Below are 10,282 nucleotides of genomic sequence, written 5' to 3'. Positions count from 1 at the left end.
TAAGTGTCTTGACTGAAATTTTCCTTAGTAGATGTTTGTGTTTCATAGATAGAAATCACTCATTTGTTTAGATCGGTGAGTGTCAGACTATCATAACTCCATATGATATGTTGTAGCTGGTAACAAGGTTACCAGCCAACTAGTGCGTAATGTTGTATGATGTACTTGCCAATGCCAATTTTTCACAGTTGACACTTGGCGAGTGTTAATTTTGGATCCTGGAATTAAGTTATAGATGAATACGTGCAACAGACTAATTTCTGCTTCTGTGTCAACACACACACACACACACACACACACACACAGTAGTCAACATTTGAAGTGGATCAAAAAAGTTAATCAAAGTTGCCTTAAGACAAGAATGGGTTATTGTTTCGGTTTTGATGAAATGTTTTGATTCCCTTCAAATGTTGACTACTGTATAGAGAGAGATATGGATAGAGAAAAAATAATATGTTTTTCTGTTGTGTTTGTAGGAACGCCATCTCTAAGCAGTTCTGGTACTGTGATGGTGCTGGTTGGTGACATGAATGATAATATTCCATCATTCAGCTCAATGTCTTTCCACACAACCATTCCTGAAGATGCACCTACCGGAACGGACGTCCTGTTGCTCAACAGCTCAGATTCAGACGTGGGACTCAACGGAGTGATCAGGTACAACACTATCGACTGAAAACCTGCTGTATAACATTATGCATTTCTAAAAAATGATTGGATGGCTTTTTTATATAATTTTGTCTTTGGAACGTTTAGCAAAGCACACTCACACAACGCTACCTGTTAGTTATGTATCTCTAAAGTGCTCCTGCATAAGCTCATGTGGGGGTAACATGCTCCACTTTCCCAAAAACATGCTAATGAGGATGATAATGAAGTATGACAGACAGATCAGAGCCCAGTGGGGGGCAGCGGGACAGTGAGGGGCTTTAGTTCTTTCAATTCACAAGAACCACCTTTATGCATCATTACGACATCAATATTCTTACCGATCCTGAAATGGCGTGAGGGCGGACGATGCGTGACTAGATGATGTTGTTCTTGTCATCTGGCTAGGGCTGTTTTTCACACTTTGTTCCATAATTGTGGAATTCCCTTCTCACTGACACAAGCACACAGTGAAGTTGCCATGTGTGCATGTTACTGTCAGAACGAGTTTGTGTCACAGGCCCTAAAATGAACCTCAGAGAAACTCAAAGCAGCATGGGAACGGCTCAGATGGGGTGTTTTTGATCAGGGCTGGTTCACTGATGCACAGCTGAGAAAACATGCTGCGGGAATTATGAAAGAATTGGAAGGATGAATAAAGAATTAATCTTCCTGCTGTCCCTATGATAAGACACTTGGCGAATACATTTCTGAATTCTTGCTTTTTGGAATTTGTATTGGGGTAGGTGTTGACACTAAACACGTAGCTTTTCTATAGTTTAATGCCAAGACCATGGGTTTGATTCTAGGGAAAACAAGCACTGATGTAAGTCGCTTGGGATAAATCTGTGTGGGTAGTTGACAAATAGCATGGTTTGGTCTCCATGCATAAACTAAATCTTTTCTGTTTGTGATTTACAGTTACAGCCTCAGTGGTGGGGACGGTCAGTTCTCAATCAACCCAGCCACAGGATTGATTATCACCAGTTCCTTGCTGGATCGAGAGACAAGGGCGAGTTACCAGTTGCTGGTGGTGGCATCGGATGGTGGACAGCCCACACCGCTATCCAGCTCTGCCACTGTGTCTGTTGTTGTGGCCGACATCAACGATAATCCTCCAAGGTTTCACCATCATCCATATGTGACGCATATACCTGCTTCTACATCTACAGGTGTGTCTTCTGTGTCGGGGTTTATGGTTTCATTGGGTTTTTAGACACTAGTCAGTGTCTAATCAGTTCTGTTCTTTTGTTTACAGGCTCACTGGTATTTGCGGTCACAGTTACAGATGAAGACTCTGGCTCAAATGCTCAACTTCACTATTCACTCACTGGACGCAATTCAGAAAAGTTTAAGATAGATCCCATTAGAGGTGCCATCACCGCCAATGAGAAACTCACAGGGAGTTCAGAGGTCACCTTTACGGTCCACGTAAAAGATGGAGGCGCCAACCCCAAAACAGACAGCACAACTGTTACGGTTCGCTTCGTTACTGGAGGAGACTTCCCCCATATTAGAATCAAGGAGAAAGCCTTCACCTTCCCAGAAAACCAACCTACAAACACTGTTGTGACCAAGGTGACCGGATCTTCCCCCAGGGCTGGTCCTTTGTCATACTACATTGCAAGCGGAAACCTAGACAATGCATTCCACATAGATCAGCTTTCAGGAGAGCTGTCTATCAAGAAGCCTCTGGACTATGAGAATATTGAGAAGTACGTCTTGTGGATAGAAGCCCGAGACCAAGGATTTCCTCCTTATTCAGCCTATGAGAAAGTAGAGATCGCTGTTCTGGACGTTAACGACAACCATCCTACTTTTGAGCAAGAGCCATTCCGTGCTGAGATTTTAGAAAATCTCTCACCTCAGCGTGTGCTGATAGTATCAGCAGTGGACCAGGACAGCGGACCAAACGGGCAACTGGAATATGCCATCATTGAAGGCAACAAAGACAACAGCTTCAGCATCAACCGGGCAACTGGTGAAATCCGCACAACACGACCACTGGATCGAGAGAAGGTCGCTCAGTATTCTTTGCAAGTGAAGGCGACGGATAGAGGCAGCCCTCCTAAAAGCACGGCAGTGAAGGTCTTGATCAGCGTGCTGGATGTTAATGATAACGCTCCTAGATTCTCCAAAATCTTCAGTGCCACTGTACCTGAAAATGCACCAGTGGGCTTTACTGTCACCCGAGTGACCACCACAGATGAAGACGCAGGAGCTAATGCTATAAGCCGGTACTCTATCAGTGACGCAAGTCTTCCCTTCATTATCCACCCCAGCACAGGAGACATCACCATTAGTAGGCCTCTGAACAGAGAGGACACGGACCACTATATTGCCAAAGTCTCAGCACATGATTCAGGATGGACTGTTAGCACAGATGTCACAATATTTGTGACAGATGTGAATGATAACGCTCCAAGATTTAGCAAGCCATCATATTACCTGGACTATCCTGAGCTAACAGAGGTTGGATCCATTGTGACTCAGGTCTCTGCCACAGATCCTGATGAGGGTTTCAATGGTAAAATATTTTACTTTATCAGATCTCAAACAGAGTACTTCCGAATCAACTCCAGCTCTGGTGAGATCTTCATTAAACAGCAGCTCAGGTATCAAAACTCCAGTGGCCACAGTAACATCAATGTAAACCGTCATAGTTTCATCGTCACCGCTTCAGACCGAGGCATCAAGCCGCTCATGAGCGAAAATACTGTTATCATTAATGTAGTTGATAGCAATGATAATCCGCCCACATTTGAATCTTCTTTTTACTTTACTCCTGTCACTAAAAGTGTGAAGGTCGGCACCAGACTCATCAAAGTCACAGCCCATGATCACAAGGACTTTGGACTGAACTCTGAAATAGAGTATGCAGTATCTGGAGGCAACAGTTCCAGCAAGTTCCGCTTGGATAAACAAACTGGATCGGTCACAGTAGCGTCCTCGCTCACCGCAGAAACAAATAAAATTTACCTGCTTGAAATAACAGCTAGTGACAAAGGGAACCCTCCTCTGTCCGCAAGGACAACAGTCAAAATAGCTGTTACAGAAGAGAACCATCATACTCCAGAGTTTTCACAGAACCAAGTAACAGTCACTGTGTCTGAAGGTCTGACTGTTGGCACAGCCATCCGCACACTTTCAGCACGAGATAAGGACAAGGACAAACAAATGAATGGCCTGGTTATGTACAACATCTCCTCAGGTAATGACGATGGCTTATTCTCAATTCACAGTCAAACAGGCGTTTTATCCCTAGCAAAGCCGCTGGATTATGAGACAAAACAGAAGCATGAACTCAGAGTTTCTGCAACAGATGGAGGATGGATTGCCAAGACAAGCTATGTTACAGTTAACATCCTAGTTACCGATGTAAATGATAACCCTCCTGTGTTCGACCCTGTTGAGTACTTCCCAGTCGTGCAGGAAAACGTCCCCAGTGGCACTACTGTGGTAAAAATGAATGCAACTGATAAAGACTCTGGGCCAAATGCTCTGATGGCGTACGTCATTCAGTCATCAGACAGTGACTTGTTCATAATTGATCCCAACACAGGAATCCTCACCACACAAGGTTTCCTGGACTATGAAGCTAAACAGGTGTATCACCTAACCGTCAAAGCCTTTAACGTTCCAGATGAAGAACGATGCAGCTTTGCATATGTTAACATTCAACTGAAAGGTGCTAATGAATATGTCCCTCGTTTTGTGTCAAAGCAGTATTACTTTGAGGTCTCGGAGGCAGCACCTAAAGGCACAGTAGTTGGGGAGGTGTTTGCCAGCGACAGAGACTTGGGAGAAGATGGCATAGTGTATTACTTGATTTTTGGCAGAAGCAGAAAACGAGGTTTTAGCATCAACAAAAAGACAGGCCAGATCTATGTCTCAGGACCACTTGATCGTGAAAAAGAAGAAAAGATTTCTCTCAAAGTCTTAGCTAAGAATGCAGGAAGCATAAGAGGGGCAGATATTGATGAAGTGCTTGTGAACATTACGATTCTGGATGCCAACGATCCTCCTGTATTCACCCAGGAGCTCTATGATGTTCAGGTGAATGAGGGACTATCCCCTGGAGGCCTGGTTACATTCGTTAGTGCTGAGGATTCAGATTCTGTCCCTAGCTGGAGCAGATTCACTTATGCCATCGCTGCCAACTACGAAAAAAGTACCTTCACCATCAACCCTCAGACAGGACAGGTGTCTGTGGCATCAGAACTGGACCGGGAGACTGTCCCTGTGTACAACCTCACTGTCTTGGCAGTAGACTCGGGTTCTCCAGCTGCGACCGGCAGTGCCATTTTAATCGTGACCCTAGAGGATATTAACGATAATGGACCAACTTTGGTGACTACAAGTGGTGAGGTGATGGAGAACCAGAGGGCAGGAACACCCGTTATGAGGCTCAGTTCAAGTGATCCAGATCTTGCACCAAATCAAGGCCCGTTCTCCTATAGCCTTGTCAGCACTGGAGCAGCATCCAGCTACTTCACGCTCAGTCCAACTGGAGAGCTGACCACCAGCCGGGAGATAGACAGAGAGCAGATAAGTGACTTCTACCTCTCTGTGATCATCAAAGACTCTGGTATTCCTCAGATGTCCTCAACAGGAACTGTCCACATCAAAGTCAATGATCAGAATGATAATCCCTCAGAGTCTCGCTCCGTCGAGATCTATGTGCACTATTTTGGAAATATGTTCCCTGGAGGATCACTGGGGATGGTAAAGCCACAGGATCCAGATATACAAGACACGTTCCACTGTTCTCTGACTCCACCAGCGGCTGTCCTCTTCAGCATTGCCACAGGAACCTGTGACCTCCGCTCAAACAGTCGCTCCACAGACGGCACCTTTGATTTATCGGTGCGCAGCAGCGATGGCGTCCATGATGCTGTCAATAGCCATGTGCGTGTATTCTTTATTGGATTCAATAATGCCACAGTGGACAACAGCATCCTGATACGTGTCATCTCCCAAAGCACCAGTGACTTCCTTACCAATCACTACCTCAGTTTCCTGCGCATCGCCAATTCACAGCTAGCTGGTTTGGGAACTGGAGTCCAGATCTATGGGGTCTTTGAACTAAACAACAGCACTTTCCTGATGGCAGCTGTCAAGCGTGGTCATGGGCAGTACGTCAATCCAAGTGGAGTCGCCACTTTCTTCCAGAGCATCAAGGATATTCTGCACAGACAGAGTGGAGTTAAGATCGACTCCGTGGACTATGATCCCTGCTCCCACAATCCGTGTCAAAATGGGGGGAGCTGCAAGAGGCGGCTCGGTGTTGGCCAGGACATAAAGACGGAGGAGAGTGTCCCTGTCATCCTCGTCTCAAATCGCCCCCTACAGCCGTATGCCTGTAACTGCAGGCCAGGTTATGCCGGTGCCCTCTGCGAGACTGACATCGATGAGTGCCAGCCGACACCTTGTCACAATGGAGGAACTTGCCACAACTTAGTGGGCGGATTCTCTTGCTCCTGTCCAGAAGGTTTCACTGGCATGGCCTGTGAGAGGGACATCAACGAGTGCCTTTCGAACCCCTGCCAGAATGGGGCACTATGCCAGAATTACCCCGGGGGCTTTAACTGCCTCTGCAAATCTGGATTTGCAGGTACAGTCTGTCATCTATTTGCATTTTACCAGTAACACAACCACAGATGTTAGGCAAGGCGCAAACACGCAGCTTGCACACAAGTTTGTTATCGTTTTAGGCCAAGAAAAATATTTGCTTCTAAGTAATTGGAGGGGTGTTGTAACCCAAGCATACAGTGGCCGTTGCCAAAAGCAGTTTGCTGTTAGGGTCACAGACTGGGAGGTATCAGCTGTGATGCAGATCAACTTGTCATGTTTACTGTAATGAAAGTAGATGATTAGATTTTCACCCTAATAAGGACACGACCGTAAACCACCTTCAGATGTCACCTGTGTTGTGCGGTTAAATTGCTTATGTTCTGTTTGTACTCTGAGTTTAAGGACCATCTGGCTTTGTTGGGTCCATTTTAAGACAGTTTAAGTCATTTATTTTGTGTTCATTTTTAAATGCAGAGATCATTTGTAGCTAGCTCAAGCAATTTCAGAGTTTTAAATCTGTAATGATGACATAATTGGGGTGACTTTAAAATCAGTTGGTTTATGCGAGTATGGATCTGTGATGTTTGTCTTAGAATAAGCATGTGTGATAGCCTTAGCTTGAATTGGCTCTGTTTGGGCAGGTGTTGGCTGTAGCTTTTGGACATTGTTTTCAAAATGGACCCGCAACAGACGTTTTGTTTCAGGCTCTGAGTCATTACGAATCTTTTTTATTCTGATCATAACAAATGACTGTAGTGTGTTCACTTCGGAGGCCCCAGATAAATGGGGCTGCTAGAGAATTACACCTATTGACTTACAGTAGTGTGCATGCACTCCAGCTGAACCCCATACTTCCTGTTTTGCTAGCGGTGATGGAGTTTTCGTTCTTCGTGCCATTTGTCTTAGAGCGCTACATACAGGGAGCAGTGAAGGAAAGAACTCAACTTAAGCTTATGCTTGATCATTTGTATGTCCAGCCATCCTGTTTCTGTCATAGTCCTCAGCGTATTTGTGTGTGTTTTATATCAGTACCTCTTTTATGGGTCTCCCAGAACCAGTGCAGCTGATGCACATGTGCACAGACAAACTTTCACCCTCTTTTTTCCTAGAAACCTGGGTCCGTTTACAGGGTTTAAGACTCTGAGCTGTTTGTATTAGAAAGATAAAGTGCACCAGAGATGTGAGAGAGAAAGAAAACACAGGGGATTCTGGGAACCCCATGTGAGAACAGTCATTTTCGTGTGTCATGCTCACCTCATTGTTTTCATTGGTGTCGTTTCATGAATTCAGGGAAAGCCTGTGACTCCATCATCAATTACTGTGAGTGTAACCCCTGTTTTAATGGGGGTTCCTGCCAGAACCGGGTGGAAGGCTATTACTGTCACTGTCCTTTTGGTAAGTCATCATTTCAGCCCCGGGGCCAGTTCAAAGTCCTTCAACTGCTGCTATTAATTCTGGATTGTAATGCAAAAACAAATGTGTTGTAGATTACAGAAAATGAATTGCAGTGTGAATTTGTCAGTTGACACGTACTGCGGTAAATGTTCAACCGTATTTTTTGCCTGTTGTACCATGGATGTCATGAATTTTTCACTGCATGAAATTCTTACGCCGCAGACAGACAGTAAATCACTCTCTCTCTGCAGGTGTGTTTGGAAAGCACTGTGAACTGAACAGCTACGGATTTGAGGAGCTCTCTTACATGGAGTTCCCCAGCCTCGACCCCAACAACAACTACATCTACATCAAGTTTGCCACGTTGAAGGAAAACGCCTTGCTCATGTACAATCACGACAACCAGACCGGCGACAAGGCGGAGTTCCTGGCCCTCGAGATCTTGGAAGGCAGAATGAGGTTCTCGTTTAACTTGGGGAGCGGCACTTACAAGCTCATGACGACCATCAGGGTTTCAGACGGCCAGTTTCACACGGTCATCGCCAGGAGGGCAGGAATGGTGAGTCCTTGAGATTGGTCATAAAGTTGTTTTACTCTGATACTCTTACTGTTTTGGTTCAGATGCTCACTCTAGTTGATTTACTAGTTGATTGTGTTTTACTTAAGCATCTATTTCCGAGATATCAGTCTAAACTCTTAACTCTTCTGGACTCGCTGCTTAAAATCTCTCTGTAAATGGTTAATAAAAACACTTCAGCACGGTATTACTGCAACACCTCAGTGTTGTGTGATCCGACTAATGTTCCCTGAAAAATAGGCTGTAAGTCTGTTGTGGGCCTCACTGAAGGCCTGAGAGTAGAGCCGTGTGTCATGAGAACCCAGCCCCTACGGTGCAATAAAGAGAACCTGATCTGTGTGTTTGGAGAAGCGGATGTGGGTCACTTCGGTGGTTCTGTAGGGCCGTTTTCTTTTTTCTTTCTTTTCTTTCTAGACGTGAGCTTGAGCAGATGTTAAAGTCATACATGGCCCCTTGTTTTCCCCCGTGGAGAAAGGCGAACTCTGACAGTCAAGGGTACTTTTGTTTAGTTAAGATGTCCTAGTTTACCCCACAGCCAGATGCGTTGGATTTTGGCACGCTGTCTCTCGAGCTCATGTTTTTTTTTTTTTTGTTTACAGGAGAGTCGAAGTTTATCGAGAGCTGGTCTACGGCCACGTTTCTGCTCTTCACTGGTTTTTGCATTGTGTGTTGCAACTTAGAAGGTTGATGGATTATAAATAGAAAAGTAGAAATCTGCTCGCACACCCACATGCTGCATGTGTTTCCAAACACCGTCCAAAAAAGCAGCTCAAAGCCAAATCTATTTAATACACAGACTCTGAGAATGCTCTTTGACCCCAGCTGGGTCCAGTTTCAGATTTTCAGACCATTGGCGTCTAGTTGTGCCTTGGGTACACACTAAAACATTAATGCAAGAGTTTAACAACTTCTACCAGCAACCTACATTGAAGAACTTAATTTGTAGCATAAACACAATTTGTTGATGTTCCAGCTAATTTCAGTATAATTTGCGTGGTTTCTCCAGCTAACTGGGAGTGTTTTCTAACAGTTATATAAATGGACACATCATTCTTAAAGTAATGTTTTTGTATACAAAATACATTCTCATAACAGAGAGAAAACATTCTGAGATCAACATTCTTGGTCCTTATGATGTTCTTTTTAAAAGTTCTAAGAAACCTTTATATGTTTTAATAAATTCTAATCACAAGAAGACTTAAGACCTAATTTCAATGTCTTAAAAACATTTAAAAACAATGTTACCACCGTGTTTTTATAAACTACATTTGTCACCTGTGTAGAAATCCTCTGACCAAAGGCTTTTAAGTTATCAAGGCAATTTCTTCTGCATGAAAGTGGTTTTAAGACTCATTTCTAAAAGCAACGGTTTCCTCTGCTAGAAATGCTTTGCAGCGATGTGCGACTCCTGGAAAAGGGAGTGAGTTGTGGTCTGGTTTAGTCTTTTTGAAGTGCAGGGAGGCATTAATGCGATGGCCAGACGCTGGAGCTGTGCAGGAAGTCCGTCTGTATCAGCGCTTAGCACAGCTCCAGCAGACAAACAGGTCTTGTTTCCATTGTTAGCGTAAGATTTTCTTTTTATAGGGTGAAATTCCTCTGTAACGGAAGTGAAGTGTCTGTATTATCAGAACGTTGAGGTCGTGCTGTTGGCTGATGTCAGTCCTGCTTCTCAGTGCCTGTGTACTCTTTGCACCTCCTCCTCTGAGATGTTTTTCTCCCAAATGTCTGCATGGGACTCATAAAGCACCGAGAGGACAGGACAGATCACTGTAGAATGTCTCGCCGTAATTTATTCACCAGCATCTGGGTGTCGTTTTTTTCATGTTGTATTCTGTGGGCTCAACAAAATACTTAAACTTGACAAATACGTGCAAGTCATTTTAGTGATGAAATTTAATGCACAAATATATTCTGAGATGTTTTTACCTTCCTTAAAATATGCTGAGATTGTTATTCCGAGATGCAGAAGTGTAATACAAATAAAGATTTGACTGTCAGTCTTAACCAGTTGCACACAAACACCATGCTGACCTGTTTATCTGTTTGTTGTGTTGAAGGCGGCGTCTCTCACTGTTGACCTGTGTGGGG

At 44.3% G+C, this 10,282-nt stretch overlaps 1 protein-coding gene across 1 annotated transcript; it reads left to right on the top strand.

The window, feature by feature from the left end:
- Nucleotides 1–476: 476 nt before the first annotated feature.
- On the top strand, nucleotides 477–10,276 carry LOC141317254 (protocadherin Fat 4-like; the record flags this gene model as incomplete). The annotated part of the gene is made up of 5 exons (XM_073833015.1): nucleotides 477–657; nucleotides 1,576–1,820; nucleotides 1,907–6,262; nucleotides 7,869–8,176; nucleotides 10,252–10,276. Coding segments are annotated over 5 exons (5,115 nt in total), but the record flags the coding sequence as incomplete, so codon positions are not given.
- Between the last annotated feature and the right edge of the window lie 6 nt (nucleotides 10,277–10,282).

This window comes from Garra rufa, unplaced genomic scaffold, assembly GCF_049309525.1.
Source record: "Garra rufa unplaced genomic scaffold, GarRuf1.0 hap1_unplaced_573, whole genome shotgun sequence".
In the NCBI taxonomy this organism is placed as follows: Eukaryota; Metazoa; Chordata; class Actinopteri; order Cypriniformes; family Cyprinidae; genus Garra; species Garra rufa.
The sequence above is the reverse complement of the archived record's forward strand: the minus strand, read 5'-3'. Positions and strand labels throughout refer to the sequence as shown.